This window comes from Centroberyx gerrardi, chromosome 1, assembly GCF_048128805.1.
Source record: "Centroberyx gerrardi isolate f3 chromosome 1, fCenGer3.hap1.cur.20231027, whole genome shotgun sequence".
Taxonomy (NCBI): Eukaryota; Metazoa; Chordata; class Actinopteri; order Beryciformes; family Berycidae; genus Centroberyx; species Centroberyx gerrardi.
In genome coordinates this window covers 25414103-25431358 of record NC_135997.1, presented here as the reverse complement: position 1 = coordinate 25431358, position 17256 = coordinate 25414103, and the positions used below count along the sequence as shown (strand labels likewise).

The 17256-nt window shown below is 40.3% G+C and overlaps 2 protein-coding genes across 2 annotated transcripts in view; one reads left to right on the top strand and one right to left on the bottom strand.

Annotated features, from left to right (window-relative positions):
• Nucleotides 1-6796, top strand: part of slc12a4 (solute carrier family 12 member 4) — a 29750-nt gene extending 22954 nt beyond the window's left edge. The window contains exons 17-24 of the mRNA XM_071894343.2: nucleotides 1023-1191; nucleotides 1769-1964; nucleotides 2522-2691; nucleotides 3130-3261; nucleotides 3599-3706; nucleotides 4621-4808; nucleotides 5069-5202; nucleotides 5844-6796. Coding sequence (XP_071750444.1) covers nucleotides 1023-1191; nucleotides 1769-1964; nucleotides 2522-2691; nucleotides 3130-3261; nucleotides 3599-3706; nucleotides 4621-4808; nucleotides 5069-5202; nucleotides 5844-5935 — 1189 coding nt within the window. The 3' untranslated portion in view covers nucleotides 5936-6796. The remainder of the gene's footprint in view (nucleotides 1-1022; nucleotides 1192-1768; nucleotides 1965-2521; nucleotides 2692-3129; nucleotides 3262-3598; nucleotides 3707-4620; nucleotides 4809-5068; nucleotides 5203-5843) is intronic.
• dpep2 (dipeptidase 2) lies at nucleotides 6055-16458 on the bottom strand. Its single transcript, XM_071894345.2, has 11 exons — nucleotides 16383-16458; nucleotides 15621-15779; nucleotides 15128-15254; nucleotides 14628-14757; nucleotides 13736-13886; nucleotides 12704-12773; nucleotides 11894-12070; nucleotides 9453-9537; nucleotides 9263-9338; nucleotides 8552-8687; nucleotides 6055-8009 (listed from the first exon to the last, which is right to left on the bottom strand). The coding sequence occupies exons 1-11, from the start codon at nucleotides 16430-16432 to the stop codon at nucleotides 7800-7802; spliced, it is 1371 nt and encodes a 456-aa protein (XP_071750446.1). The 5' UTR covers nucleotides 16433-16458; the 3' UTR covers nucleotides 6055-7799.
• Nucleotides 16459-17256: the final 798 nt, after the last annotated feature.

Below are 17256 nucleotides of genomic sequence, written 5' to 3'. Positions count from 1 at the left end.
CAGGTCAAAAATGGCTGGTGTTTCGCACCATAAGGAGTGATGTACTGTGAGATATCAACAATTATATCATTCATATTTGTAATGGAAAGACATGATAACCCTTAAAGTTTTTATTCTGCTAACAAAAGTAACTAGTCCTCCAGACTCTGGTGCTGTTGCTATGCAACCGACACAGTATAGCACTCCAGTCCAGTTCTATTGCACTGCAACAGAGCGCACAATGTGAGACGGATTCACCAGCGGTTAACATAGCTGATTTGATGAAGGGATGATGAGTAAGCCTCAATAAAATATTGCCAGTTACACGTTAACGTAATAAACCCTCTGGCTATAATGTAAATAAAACGGCTGTGGAGTTGTGGTCTGGAGGAGTTATTTTCACAGTTGTGGAGTGGCAGCGTGCCTGCTAGGAAGTTAAGACGGTTAGCTTGACACCATTTGCTGCAATTATTAACATTTCAAAACTCCTCCTTTGGCAGACAGCCCAGAGTGGCTCTAAACAGGTTGCGAGGGTGATGCAATAGCTATACCAATGAGAGTTTTGACAATTTAAAATCGTAGTTGGTCCAGTTTGGTCTTGAATGTTGTCCGACCATATGGCTTTAAGCACACGGGGAGGCAAGCTACGAATACAACCAATGTATCAATAGAATGTAAACAACGCAGACTGATACTTCAGGATAAGGTCCAAGTTCCATCAAAATCCAAGCAGCAGTGTCTGAGAGATTGCATGTGATGGATGAATGAACCAACCAACAAACAAATAAACAAACACACAAACAGACAGACTGATCTATCGTTCTCCGCCCCAGTGACAATGACTAATCAGTTTACCTTCTTTTGATAGACAACCACAGGCATCCACTCGTATCTGTTTTTCTTTTCAAGAGTGGCATCCAGTTGAGATTTTCTGAAATATTTTTCTCAATGTTGGGGTGGCAGTCTTTCAACAGGGGGTGCCAAAGTGCAGTTTTGGATTGGGCCTTTAACATGTTGCCTGTCCGTCCCTCTGTGCACTGCAGACCTCAGCTGTTGGTGCTGTTGAAGCTGGATGAGGATCTCCATGTGAAATATCCCCGGCTGCTGACCTTTGCCTCGCAGCTGAAGGCAGGGAAAGGTCTGACCATCGTGGGCTCTGTCATCCAGGGCAACTTCCTGGAAAGCTATGGGGAGACGCAGGCGGCGGAACAGGTAGATACTGGGAAGGCATGTATACTGTACTATACAGTTGTCTATTGTACTCTACTTGGTAAAATAAAGGACTGATGGATGTGATGTGTCTGGTGAAAAACAACTGAAATTCCTTTAGGATTAACGCAATGCTTAATGCAATGATAACTGGAGAAACAAACCACTAATTTATAGGTTTTATAGGTTCACTTGGCTGTAAGCCTATATTCATAGCCTACAGTATGTATATAGTTATCATTTAAAGCTTGTGTTGTAGGCCTATCCAGGGAGGTAGTGGAGGGTAAACCTATATTAATTCAGTTTACCCACATTTTCACTTGTGGAACAGATTTTGCCCAAATTTAAAGGCCACATAAATTGTTATGATCTAAATTCAAAGCACACATTATTACAAGTAATATCAGACTGATGTAACAAAGAAACAGGGCCTCTTTGATAAAATAAAAATGATCTTTTAAAATCATTGTTTATACATATTATATGATTATTGTGATCTTGGACTGAAGTTCAGTCTACGCAGCTTTTGTCTTGTCACTACATAACTGTTCTTGATCTTCTTTGACCTTCTTCCTGCCAGGCCATTAAGAACATGATGGAGATTGAGCGGGTGAAGGGTTTCTGCCAGGTGGTGGTGGCATCGAAGGTGCGGGAGGGCATCGCCCATCTGATCCAGTCCTGCGGCCTGGGGGGCATGAAGCACAACACAGTGGTGATGGGCTGGCCGTACGGCTGGAGACAGAGCGAGGACCCTCGCGCATGGAAGACTTTTATCAGTAAGATGCTCTCTGTAATGCTGTCCACATAACATGGGACTTGTTTAAAGGCCTAATCAGTGATGGCACTCCTGTTGAAATATGGTTACTCCATTACTGGCTTTGATTACATTGTATTTATTGGAATGACTACCTAGTTTTTCACTCTGAAATGTCTTGTGTGAGCTTTTAATACAAGGACTGAAAGCATGTCACAATTAAACATACATTTTAGATGTATTTTGAAGTTTTGTTTACGTTTAATGTTTCAAACCCTAGGGTAAAATAGACCTGTATTTTTAGGTACCATGGGATGGAGAAAGTTCCAAAAAGCATAGTTTAAATCCATAAGTAAATCTCTCTAAGAGCCTGTGTGAATATATCTGAAATTTGGATGGTCAAATAATTTCTGGAATAGTTTTCAATAGAAATAACTATATGTTGGCACTCCGCTCCTCCTTTGCTCCTCTGGTGCAATATGCTCTACTCACTATTATTTCATATTTAGCTAAATTCAAATTGTAAAGTTAACAGTCTAAGGTGACTGTCTCTGCCTCTGTGTGTCCGTCTCTACCCAGACACAGTACGCTGCACCACAGCTGCCCACCTGGCCCTGATGGTGCCCAAGAACGTGTCCTTCTACCCCAGTAACCATGAACGCTTCACAGACGGCAACATCGATGTGTGGTGGATCGTCCATGATGGGGGAATGCTAATGCTGCTGCCCTTCCTGCTCAAACAGCATAAAGTGAGAGGACAGACGGCATATTTGTTTTTACAGTTTTATGTTAGTTTAGTTTTGTGATCAAATGGAGAATGGAAATAGAACCTTATAGTACCAAGCTGAAATATGCTTTCTTTTCAAACATTTAACCCAAAAAGGTTGTTCATAAAAATAACACCACACACATACAGTAACATTAAAAGATTATGAATTTGTGGATAACTCAAATTTTAAAAATTTGATTGTGCTTTAAAAAAAAAAAAGTTCACATACTGTCCTTGAAATTACCATATTTTTTTTAAAATTTTGTGTTATCAAAAGAGTATGTGCCACTTTTTTCAATTCTCATTTTGGAGTCAAGTACATTTTATGTATGTGATTGTATTTATATCCATTTGGGTTTTATTTATCCTTGCAGAACTAAAAAGGTATACCGTACTTTTACACATGGTTGTGTTTCAGGTTTGGAGGAAGTGCAAGATGCGCATCTTCACTGTGGCCCAGATGGATGACAACAGCATCCAGATGAAGAAAGATCTGGCCACATTCCTTTACCAGCTGAGAATAGAGGCTGAGGTGGAAGTGGTGGAGATGGTGAGGAAAGTTCTTTTCATACAGAACAAGCACAAAAGCTAGAAAAAGCCAAATAGGTCTTACTCAAAATGAATTTAACACAAGATTGGAAGCTACTGCTGAAAAGATCCCGACTATATCCTTACTAAACAACCATGTTTCTTTGGTACAATGTGCCAAAAAACCAACAACAAAGAAAAATCTAAATCTAAATCTAAGCAGGAGGAAACTCAGCCATCCATACAGAAAAAAAACAACTTTAACTTTCTTTCATTGCTTTACTGTCCATTTGCCCATGTTAACAGAAGCTTGTGTTGCAGTGAAATTAATCATTAAAAATGGTGTTGGGGTGTTTCAGCATGACAGTGACATCTCAGCATACACCTATGAGCGAACCCTAATGATGGAGCAGAGGTCCCAGATGTTGAGGCAAATGAGGCTGTCCAGTGCAGAGAGAGACAGGGAGGTATGTTTGTGTCTCTCTTTGTGTTTGTATTTGTGATACTATATTGATTCCTTACTTAAAGTTTTGCTCTTAGCCCACTCCACAGGAAGGGTGACTAATAATAATAATAATAATGATAATAATACTTGGAAAAGACAATAACCTTCACTGATCCCTGCTGATTTTCTCTGGGTATAAGTACATTCATTTATGTTGTCACTACTGCAAAATAATTATCACTTTGTGTGAAAACTCAAATCAACATTCAAGTTCACAAAATCTCCTGTTCATTATCAGTGGAGCAATCGCAGGCTGTACGGCATCAAAGATTAGTGGCTTGGTTCTCTCACTATCGTCTAATATACAGTGTTTGTATTGTAGTAGTTTGACATTACTGTTTGCCAAGAGTGCATTCACACAAGTTAGGCTTATGATATTTCATTTGTCACAACCACAGATCTGACTGCTTTGATAACATCCTTGATGTGTGAAGATGCAAACTGTTCTAACATGTCTAATGGCTCATATCATTGCTCCTCAGACGATTTCATAATGTTGAATGCCAGGAGCCAACTGTCAATAAAATGATACAAGGTGTTAAACAAGTTGCTACAATTTACTGTTGTGTTAATGTTAAACTGTCACCTGCATGAACCAGTAGTCTTCCTCTCAATTTACTGCAAAATCAGTTATGTAATCCAAAATTGTTAAAATCACTGACAAACACAATAGTGGGACATTAAGCAATACTACTGTATTCCCATGTTTTGACTTTTGCATTCTTCAGTATTGGTTGCTTGTAGTGATGCAATTCAGGAATTTGGCTTATTCAACTCTATTCTTCTCTTACTGCTAGTTGCTCTGAATAAGTCAGCTAAATGCCTAAAATGTATATAGAAAATACAGTCTCATCACATTCCCTCGGCCGCCTGCAGGCCCAGCTGGTGAAGGACAGGCACTCCTTGGTACGTATGGGCAGTCTGTACTCTGATGAGGAAGAGGAGGTGGTGGAGCCTCCTCCAGAGAAGGTCCAGATGACCTGGACCAGGGAGAAGTGTGAGGCCGAGAGGAGGAACAGGAACAACGCACCAGAGAACTTCAGAGAACTCATCAGCCTCAAACCGTGAGTCGGCTTGTGTTCTGTTCAGCATGAGAATGAACGGTTCCCTTGTGTCTCTCATTTAACCAGTATAATCTATATTTTCATGCACCTCTCACCTCACTCTTCTCTCTCCTGTCTGTATGTATTTCTGTTTCAGACAGTGGCTTTGAAGACATGCTTAGAATTTGCCCTTACATTTACACCTTACACCAAAGTTCTCATTAAGACTTATGTGGATCTATCCCCCTATCTCTCCGACTCTCCCTCTTGCTGCCCTCCAGGGACCAGTCCAATGTGCGGCGAATGCATACAGCTGTGAAGCTGAACGAGGTAATAGTCAACAAGTCCCACGACGCTCGATTAGTGCTGCTCAACATGCCAGGACCACCTCGGAACACAGACGGAGATGAAAACTGTATCCTTTGCCAATATGACCAAACACAAGGGCACCGTTTTTGTTGAAATCATACTGCATTAGCCCATACTGCATTAGCCTTAAAATGCCAATTGACTGTTCTAGAGTAATGTAGAAGCTTGGCAGTTGAGTCACAAATCTCCTAGCAACCATGTCTGATGCCATCATGGGGGTCCATTAGAGAAACGTCTGTGCACAAATAATGGCTAATTAGCCTTTATAACAAGCAGGCTAGAAAAAGATATCTGAAAAGGGTTATTGGGGTGTGGGTGTATCCATTTAGTAATGTTAAAAGTTCAAGTTCATTTATTGCCATTTATAACCCTTCATCACAAGCATGTCTCAAAGGACTTTACAGAGAATGAGCCTAGTAAAAATGCATAGTCTGATACTGTAGATTTGTTTCCAAATTTAGGTCACAGTGACATGAAGACTGTCTTTTCTTCAGCCCTAGCCTCCAATCCAGAGCACTCCCAAGTTGTAGCTTGACAGTTGATTTTTGGTATTGTATAAGGCTAATTTAGAAAAGCAACCAATGTCTATACTCTAATTTTCCTTTAGGCTACAATAGCATAGATATACAAAGTGTGTGAGCTGTCATTTGGTTAGTGATAGGCCTACTTCCTTAACCTTTGCCTCAGATATGGAGTTTCTGGAGGTGTTGACTGAGGGCCTGGAGAGAGTGCTGCTGGTGAGAGGGGGCGGTCGCGAGGTCATCACCATCTACTCTTGACCGCTACAGATGTCCCCACTCCGCCTCAACGAGACACATTCCACCCCGGGCCACAGGGGGCAGCACCAGCTCAGCTTCCAGACACTTCTGGGTAGAGACTCATGATATTATGAAGTATGGACTTTTGCGCACAAAAGAAGTTTATTCTATTCTTGTAGAATATTGGCACACACTGGGGTACATATCCATCTATGAACACGGCTTTGCCATTCTTTACACGGACAACAGAAAGCTGTTATTTTTCTCCCTCAAAAATCTACGTTTTGTGTATCAAACTCTCAAACACAAATCATGTCAGTATTTGTTGTTGTTTGTGGCTTACAAGACTTCTTTATATGTGATAATAAACCTATATTTGACAACTTGCCAGACAACAATCTTGAGTAATACAGATCTTGTTACAACAGCTTTCACAGATTGTGCCAAATTTTGAACCTAAAACTGCTCTTTGATAGTGGAAAAACACCTCTATATTTATTTTATTTATTTGTCCGCATTTCCCCAATGAGGTAAGAGAACATGTGATTGTAGATAATGAACAAAAGGTGTAAGTTGGGTTGTGCTGTACTTGGCACAGTTTGTAAATGTGGATGCCAGAAATCAGAAAGCATTTTTTTTTTCAAAGTTATAATTTATGATTGTTTTGTATTGGACAGAGATTTGTATTGTTGATAAGAGAAAAGTGTGTACATGAATCATTTCTAAACTGTTACATTTGAACCATATTTGTGCTGACAGGCTTGAGAAGTGCTTTCCGGGTCACCATACAGCGTAGCGAACAAATGTTTCCTTTCCTATAGACTGAATGATGTGTACAGGCCAACAGTGTTTTATACGACTCAATAAAACATTTACAACGCAGGTCGTCACTCTGTTCCTTTGAGTTTCTGCTGTTCCAAGTCATGTTCATTTCAGTTATGGAAACGAAAAAAGGAAAGGCAAAAACGCAATATAAAATAAAGTACGCAATATGTTTTCTAAATTTCCATAGAATCTTGTTATGCTGTAATATAAAATAAACCTGTTCATAAACTCCTCCACATATATTGTGTTGTTGAAGCTTTTTAAAAAATATTCAAAATTAATATTGCACCAATAGATAATACGGTATGATATTCAAATAAGCAAAATAGAATAATTATACATTATGCACTGCAGTGGAATCAAACCTATCTTAACCTAACCTAACCCTAACCCTAACCCTAACCTTACCTAACCTAAAATAACCTAGCCTAACCCTGACCTGCAGTAACCCAACCTCCAATTGTTCCAGTGAAGCTGCTCACTGGCCAACAATAGCAGACTGTGGTTGTACTAGGCAGCTCCAGTGTGTAACTGCAAGCTAACAAAACGCTGGAGAAACAAAAGCTTAAAAAAAAAACACTTGAAAACTTAAAACTTAAAAATGCTATCTCAGCACTTTTTATCTATCTATCACTATTTATCTGTTTCATTTATTATCCTTCAGATGATATTATTGTTGTACAGATAATGTCAGCACAGATGCAATATGTTCAGCAACCAACTAGTCTAATGATTAAATTCAAGGTTCAGAAGGTAAAGTGCCTTTCAGAGGACTGATGGCCTACACTATATGGTGTAAACCTGTGAAATGTGTGAAGACTAAAAATGTATGCATTCAGTGCTGTAAAACAATTGAAATATCTACCAAATGGGTTTTTTACCAATTGGCACACGTTAAGACTGCATCTTTCTTTGGTATGGGTGGCAACACAGGGAATCCACTCCCCTAACTCTACCTACTGACTAGAGTGCTGTGGTGACCTACAAACAGCTATAGCAAACTCATGCTCTCCTCTTCTATATCAAAGATTATGCACTTTGACCACAATTAAACTCTTACTCAATAAAGTATAAACAGGCTGGAGAGCAGTAGGAACATGGCCCAGATCAGCGGGCTCTCTGGGCCTCCTGGTCCATGGTGGGCCCTGGAGGGGGCAAGCCTGTCTCCTCCCGCGCCTGGAGGTCTTAGGACCATCCTGCAGGGGCTCTGCACTTTCTCTAGGGGGATCAGGACCTCACTGGGCAGGGTCCCACTCAGCTCATCACGGACCTGGGGAATTGAGAGGGAAAGAGAAAGACAAAAGGGGGAGTATACACCATGCTTCAACTTTTGAAGGACTTCATGTAATAGTAGAAATTGCTGTGGTTTTTATTGAAAAAATCATTCAAAATCATTTCGGCACAGTGCAAGCCAGTATATATTACACTGTATTATTAAATCAATCCTTCTTACACATTCATTTAATCTTGTGTTGAGACTGAAAATCGTATTCTGCTTAAAACAAGGGAAACAAATCTGTCAGTTTCAAGAAAATTCTTGAATACATTATCATGAAATAAGGTAGATCTCTCCATTAGTATCAAGATAATGTCTCTTGTTTTTGGTAAAATACAATTTTAAGACTCAAATACCAGATAAAATCACCAGAAGCAGAAGAAGATGGACAGTTTTTGCCAAGCATCCACCCTTTAATCCTTCTCTAATACTGATGCGATCCTGTGAGTTGGACACAGAGTGTCAATATGCCTTTCAACTTTGTTACCCTCCACTTACCGTTCTTTAACCTAAAATACACTAGACTCATAGCTCACCCTCTCCACCTCCTCGAACACTCGGAGGAAGTTCAGTCGAAGGACGGCGGCCAAGTCGTTCTCGGGCCAGTTCCTCTGCAGGAGTTCCTGGATTAGGGCGGGATACTTAGACACATCCTCTAACCCCAGTGGAAAGCTGTTAACACAAACACCTCTTATTATTCTTTCATATTTATTTCCTCAGGGAGATTAATTTACAGGACGTGCTGTAAAAGCCAAGCAGTGGTTGCCAAATGTCAGTTTGGAGTAATACAACTGCTCACACTGACAACAGTTTCAGTGTTATTGAATATAGCACTAGTCATGAATGAGTAATAATAATAAACATTTTAAGCCTTGTCCTTCTTAATTATTCTTTATTTTTTGACATTTCTGTTTGGGGTTGAGTGTGTTCTGTTTACATGCAACAACTAGATGCAGTAGTTACCCACAATTCAGAATCAATTCTGCTGTACCAGCCTCTCTTTATGTCTGTTAGCATTCAGAAGTTATTGATCTTTACCATTTTACTGTCTGTTGCCAGCAGAGACAGCCACATGGCTGACATCATGACAGGCTAACAAAAGCACAAAATAGATCTGGTTCAACAACGACCTAAAAATAAGTGGTGTGGAGAGCGCGAGAGATGAGTGTGTGCCCCGCTAGCATGTATTTTTGTATTATTTTGTTTTCGTGTGTATTAATCTGTGTTTTCCAAAGGGTTTTTCTTACTTCACAGCGCCTTCAAAGTCCCCTCCAATTCCTATCGACTCGGCTCCAATTACCTTCTTAATGTGGTCAAAATGGTCTGTAAGCCAAAGTGGAATAACATAGCATACCGTCAGCGTCAGACAAAACACATACACAAACCAGATATACTTGATAACAGAAAAAAAACGAAGACTGAAGATGGATCCCTCACCCGCCACAAGCGAGATATTGGCCTGGTCCCTGCAGGCCACAAATCCACTGTAGAGATTTACCATGATCACCCCTCGGTTCTTTTTCTGAAACATAACACAGAAGAGTTTTGCCAAGACTAGTATCAAAGAAGATGCATTAGCAAATGGGAAAATTGATCCCGGGCTACAATAAGCTGAGCATGAATACAACTCTCAGATGTGAGTAGGCTGTGCTTGAGCTTGTGTCTGAGCTTGTGAAACCACCATCTGGTCTTGTGGCTCAACCCGCCCAAACAAAGATAACACAATTGCACGATATAAATAAGAGCCATACTTAAACTGCAACACCTCCTGGCACTGATCCTGCAATTGCTAAGGAGTGAACCTGAATCTCCGAACCAAATCTCCCCCTACCCCCCACATTTGAAAAAAATCTGACAGCGAACACTGCTGTGTTTATTTCATACTCAAACAAAACTTAATTACATATTGTTGCTGTCACATGGATCACAGGCATTGCTGAAAAAGAGTATGTGTGCTCAGCCAACCCTCTCTGGATATTTATTTTTGTGACCAAGTTTTTTTCAGAGGCAGAGACAAGACATAATTAAGAGGCTGATCATGAAAGTAGCAAATATATACACATGTACACATACATACTGTACACGCACACATATACACACATATATACACCTAGCACCCATATACATGCACATACACATAAAAAAAGAAAAGAACATATAGATAAACAAGTATACACATATAACATACATAAATCACTGATGAAAATTATTTTTCACAAGTTGTCAATTTACATTTTGAACTCTTTAGATATCTGTGAAACCTGCAGCAACTAACCTTGAACGCTTTTTTGCAGCACACACACACACACACACACACACACACACACACACACACACACACACACAAGTTGTCACTCCCAACACATTCACACACTGCAGTTTTATATCAGTATTTCCTCTAACAATAAACATAATGATGTAAACAATAAGAGAGCTTGTTACGGCTGTCAAGCTGTGGTCTTTTGTCAAATAAAGCATGTGTTGCAAAAAAGGTACTTGGTGAGCCTCAAGGGAGTCCAGTGAATATATATAGGAAAGATAAGAGATTCTGCAGAGGAGGATTGGGAGTAAGAAAGGAGGGGAAGATTGCACAGGAAAAGAGTTCAAATACTGTCTACATTTACATTGTACACATTTAGCTGACTCTCCCAGAGCGATTTACAATGAGTGAAACATCACAACATTATAAATAACCAATTGTACAAAGTGCAAGAGTCAAAGCCATAGAACAGAACACTTGTCTCATAGAACAGGTGCAATTCAAAGTTGCAGGTCAGTTTAATCTTTTTCCATAATCATTATTGTATTTGCTAGCTGAAGCTTGATCATGAGCCTCTGTTCCTCTGCCATGCTCCCGCTGTTGACTTGCACTGTTGCAATGCACACACTATAATTAGGGAGCTACAACCAAGATGAAAGAAAACAAGGCCAAGACACAATCGCATTCACAATGTCACGATGACAAGTGTATCTGGCAAGAATAAACCTCAAAATTGGGGTGAAAAAAAAAAATCTATCATTTTATGTTGTTGGAGACCCTGTGCCACACATTTAACACCGCCTGCAAGCAGCCACATTTTTCAAACAGTACTGCAAGCAATATCCTAAGAGCAAAGACACACTGACAGAGATGTATTACATTCTAGGTATCATCTAGATCTTAAAATTTGCCCAGTGTGTGACTACTGGGCACACACTGGGTGAATGTGCATCCCAGGGTAAGAAGCTGCTGCCTGTGTAGCAACTACCTTGGTAGCAAGTAATGAGGGTTCAAGAAACACAAAAAACACACACAATGGAAACTAGAAGGCACTTGGAGAGCACAAACCTCTGCCAATGCTGAACAATTCTCCAACTTGCTGTTACACCCAAAGACATCATTCCTATCACTTACATTTTAAGTTAAATTGATTTCTTGAACCTGCAAACATACCTTTGGGATTTGGAGTGTCTGTTTCTGTTATCATCATAGTTATGGCTAAAAAAAAACGTTAATCGTCGAATGGCAAAAGTCCCAGACCTGGATCACCACCAAAGTCTAATCAATTGTTCCTTGGCCCAAAGCCTATCAGTCCACCAAATTCAATGGAAATCCATTCATATGTTTTTGAGAAACTCAGACAGATAAACTAACAGGAGCGAAAACATAACCTCTGCTCCGGAGGTAATAAGCCACAGCCTTCATTGTATTATCCTGACAATTTATGGCTTAAATGTACAGTACTGTTTGTCTATTTTAATGCAGTCCAAATTCTTAAAGATATAAATTAATTAAGTCAATCGATCAACCACTCAATCCTTTCAGTCAATCAATCAATCAAGCAACCAAGCAAGCCATTAATCAGTCAGTCAGTCAGTCAGTCAGTCGGTTGTCTCACCAGTTCTTGCAGCAGCCAGTCGGGGACGTTGCGGCTGTGGTTACAGACGGAGTAGGAGGACGAATGGCTGAAAATGACAGGAGCCTTGGAGAGCTTCAGCACGGCCCGGGCCGTGTCCCAAGAGCTGTGGGAGAGGTCCACTATCATCCCCAGTCTGTTCATCTCCTGCACCACCGCCTAGAAGAGACATTCAAACGCCATTATATCAGCCAATTACATCAGCCAATTACAGTCTCTTTGGCAGGAAGGAAGTCAATTCAACAGTAGAAGAAGGCTGCACATGCACACATGAATACACACACAGACAGCAATCTAGAAAGTCCCACATGCTTATGCTGAGTGAGCCAAGTGAGCAGGAAATGCAGGATAATGTTTGTGATGTCAAAAGAAGTTATTTACAGTTTGCAATGCCATTGCTACAGCAAACAAAAACATGTTTATGTGCTAAATGTGCTTTATGAGTCCAATTTGGGTTACACCAGCTCCTCTGTAAAAAGCCTCTTGTCCTGTGAATACTTAGTAGACCTAAATTGGTGTCAAATACAATACTGTTCAGCAAGTTTACCAACCTTAATGATATTGAGGTGGACCGCATTTCACAGAAAGAGCAGTTGAAGGGTTTCACTCCCAAACACAACATTTCCATTTTAGGGAAGGTAAATGCTTCCGTGTGTTTGTTGGCCAACATTTAAAAATAGACAGAAGATTGACTCTAAAAGGTTGTGATTCACTCCCTAAAAACGTCAGCCAAAATCTATTAACATGCCAAAATACAGAGGCAAAATCAGGCTATTCTGAAGTTGAGCTTACCTTACCAAAGTGTGTCAGGCTGTTATTCTCTCTTTTATAGTCATTATAAAGAGTTGAGGAGGATTCAGCCCTGCGATGAGAAAGAATAGTGTCAAAATGTGGTAATGAAAAACCCAAGCAGTGAATCATGAATGTGCTGAAAGTGCTTTGTCATGGGTATCCCTAACTATTGGAACCTTAGGCAGCCCTTGTACAGTAAGTGAATGTTCTGACCACCTAAATTCCTATTTGAATGGGTCCAAATACTGCTTCATTTAGGTCATTTGAATGTGGGCGTGCTCCTTTTCATACAGCTGGGGCACAATTCAGCTAGATGCTATGATGAGCAGCGAGGGAAGAGTGTGTCGGAGTGTTGAAATGGAGCAGAAAACCTTTTTTACCGGCAAGAGGAGGCCACCAGCTATGGTGTCAAACAAAATATAGCATGGCAGATCCGTCAGATTGCTCAAAAGACCTGTGTCATTAATTACTGACAGTGAGATAACAGAGAGGCAACTACCTGTTGGCTGCTCTGCTCGATCTGATCGTAAAGTATTAATGGCCCGTTCTATTGTAATGGCACAGTGAACAACACTTGCCTGCTGTGTTTGTATCTGTCATCATGTGGCCATCGCTGAAGCACACCCTGCTCTTTATGCTGACATTTTTCATGAGATCTTTGGATCTGCCAACGATGAAAATTTTTAAATGGTGTGCAGACGGCAGGTGTACAAATAGCGTGGACTGTGTACTATACACTTGGATTTGCTTCTAATAGTTGTTGCATGCTCTTAAAAAGCCAAAATAGATGTATGCAAAACCCATTGCACTGCTGACATTGCCACCTAAGCCTCTCTAAAAGCAGGGAAACCCCAGTGTCTGTATGTGTGTGTGTCTGACCATTAAAGCAGTCAAATTTTAACTATGTTTTGGACATTTCTTAGTCCTTAACGTATACGTTCGACCTCTGTAATAAATGAATCTCATGTAACATTCTGGTTAAACTTACTGGATGCAAATAAAGCATTTGAAAGATATGAATGCAGCCTTTACCAGGGTGTGTTGCAGTTGTGTGTGAGGGCCATGGAGCGGACCCCCAGCTGGTAAAACATACGCAGAGCTGGCAGACTGCTGTCAATGGAGTGGCCTCCCTCAATACTTAGTAGACATGCTATCTTATGCCTCATCTCAGAGTCCTTCACTCCTGCAGCGCCACACACACACACACACACACACACACACACACACACGGAAGCACAGAGTAAGAGGCAGAAGCATTAGACATGAATGGCTCCACCCAGGCTAACGCTGTTAGTCAGTGTATGGGTTGCATGGCAGTCATTCATTCAGCCACAAACTAACAGAGAAGCCACTGAAGAGACCATAAAACCCCTGGTGAACAATGAAAATCTACAAGAGATGAAAGTTATATTCCAAAACACTATATATCCAATTTGGGTTATTACCTTAAGTTTGTGATTCAATATTTCTACCACATACCGTATATAAAAGTGTTCTAATTTTGTCAACCAAGGACTTCAGTTTCCTATCATCTTTTAAAAAGCACCACAATTTGCTTTGTTTTTGTATTATAATTCAATCTGTTAGAGAGTATAATCACATTTTCCACATGATGGACGTCTCATTTTGAAACAAAACTCATCATTCTAAATTTAATTTTGCTTCTTTCAAATATGGACTTAAAACACAAAGCGCTGTGAATGTAACATATTGGAGAAAATTGATTCATAACAAAACATTATGAATGTGTTTCTGCTACACATCCATATTAGAAAGAAACAAGACAAAGAATGGACAGTGAATCACAATGACAAATAACTAACTGTAGAAACATCTAAAACAAGATGAATGACTCAGACTGTTTAATCTCTACAGTGTTTCTGTGGGTCTCTGGTCTGTAGCAGCAGCTTGAGGCTCACTGTACCCTGGGCAGATGTGACCAGCTCCATGTCCTGGTACTCAGTGCACATGCGTCTGATCACGTCTATTTGTTCCAGGGTCAGCCTCACGGCGTCCTTCTTCTGGGCCCCACACAACACATAGACTGCAAACATCTGACAATGGGACGGGGATATCACACAAGAGGAGGGGAGCAACATTTGAGTTTGTACAGAAGCGGGAGAATGGAGTGGAGGCGGCTTTGTCCTTAACACAACATGCACCTTTTGGTGGACGCTTTTAGCCAAAGTGCCTTTCCACTACCAGGAGTACATACATTTTAAAGCTGTTCACTCCTGTCATAGTGGTTTTGAGCCACAATTGAGTAATGAACAGAATATGAGCAATCCCACCCAAATGTAATTCAGATGAATCAGTTTTAAACAGTTGAAACAAAGCCAATGCATGCTTTAGTTAGCCCTCTCTCTGAACCAATACACTCTTTAGAATACGCTGCTGTCAGGAGTGGAGGATGAATTGCAGTACCTGAGCCTGAACACGGCCTGCTTGGAGACGGCTGATGTCGGTGGCCACTTTGCTGACATTACGAAGGTCAATTTGGCTCAGGCGATTCTCATGGAGGATCCTCAGCTGGAGAGCTAGGTCATTATGACTGACAGATGGAGAGAGGGGGATTGAGGAAAGTGACAAGAGACGGAGACGCATTTTAATCCAATCTCATGATCTCATCTCCATTACTGCGACTCTTGTGTGGGCAGGAATTGCTCTATTTGTGTGAATAACAACAGAAATAAGGTCAATTTTGACTGCTTGTTTTGGATATATAATGCATTTGATTATATATGGTTGTGAAGGCAGTAGTGAGCCTTTCAAACCTACTAATGGCACATAGTGTTAATGGACTGAGGTATGGGCATAATAAGCATAATGTATGGGTATGGGAATAAGCATTCAAAAGATCCTACTAAAAACAGCTAAACCACAACCAGAACATTATGCAATTGCAATTATAGTTTACCCATCAATAAGAGGATATTTGGACATCAAGTCATGTGCTCTGTCTCTGTCAGAGTATCCAGATATGAAACCACACAGAGAGGAGAGTATCAGCAGACAACTTAGGAACAGCATCCAGAAGCTGCAGGAAGCACTTGCGACAAGTATCCGAGAAGGCATTCTGAACGGAGAAATCAAACCAGTGCATTATTGTCTGATAACTGAAGACAAGAGAATTCATAAGTCGAAACGTCCACACACAAAACATTAACCCTTTAATACATTTTAGAAGGATACTATACAAATATCACAACATAAATATCTAAGTCCCTATTGGAATATTACAGGAATATTACAGTGATCATAAATAAAAAACAAAAAAACAATAACAATATCACAGGCACACTATAGTCCCTATTGGAATGTTACACCATTATTATAGTGATGCCGTATGAGATTAAAAAATACCATTAAGTATGATCAGGTCACTATAAAATCACTACTTAGTAGGACAGACACACTATAGGCTAGGTCCCAATAGAAATATTTTAGGGATATTATAGTGATTTTTTTCTCGGAGGAGTGAGGGTGCAATCTCTCGTGATAACAAAATGATCAAATGGCCACTTGACAGTAAAATAATTAAATGCATCCCCATTTTCAACTGTAGATTTTATCGGCATAGTGCGGGGGAAACAATTTATTTGGTCACCGCCAACTTTCACCTTGATGGGAAAAAAAAAAAAAAAAGACATTCGTCGTTTAAAAAAAAACATACACTTACCTGCCAGGTCGCTCGACTGTGTCTTGTTGACTGTGAACACCTAAATACATACAGATAATTCGAACTTTCCAGCTCCCCGCCCCAGACCGCTGTGGAGCAAGCCTATACAATAAGACATCGGTGCTCGATGCTGCATTCAGGTGCTGTCGGAAATATCCAGGAATACGTTTAGGATGGTCAAAATTATGTTCTCGGATGCAAATGCCCTAACCCAGAGAGATTACAATATGGCCCATCATAGCAGCTTAGATGGACTTCTGCCTTCACCTTATTGGTGTAGGTGGGTTCATACCAGTTAAATTAGAACAGGACTCCTGAAACGCCTCCATGTCAGCCCTTCTTCACTTTCAAAGCCAAAAATGAAACTGTATGCTCCTTGGCTATCAGGTAGCCTAGTGCAACAGGTGCCCAAATCATCTACAAATGATGGAGGTGCTCTTTCCAGATAGGACGAGAATTATCAGACAACCTATGCTAAACAAAAAAAAAAAAAAACAGCAGATAATTGAGGCCGAAGTTAATGTTAGAGTTGAGGAGGGAAATCACTGACATAATCACTAAAGATGGGACTAAAACTAACAAATAGCTCAAGTAATAGCCTAATTACAATAACTCTACCTACACTGGAGAAAATGATCCCATCTGAATGGGGCTTTAGGTTTCATTATTGCCAGTAAAGTAAATCATCAATTACATTCCTGATGTGCATTTTCTCCCCTTCTGCCGCTGCAGCACAAAGTAGCTCTTTGCTGCTGGGTTTCTAAGATGAAACAACAGCCACTAAAAGACTGCTATTGTTTCAGGGTCCATTTTGTTAGATTAGATCCGTCTGAAAGTACTTGAATGCACTGAAAAGTAGTGTTTGTGACTTCGG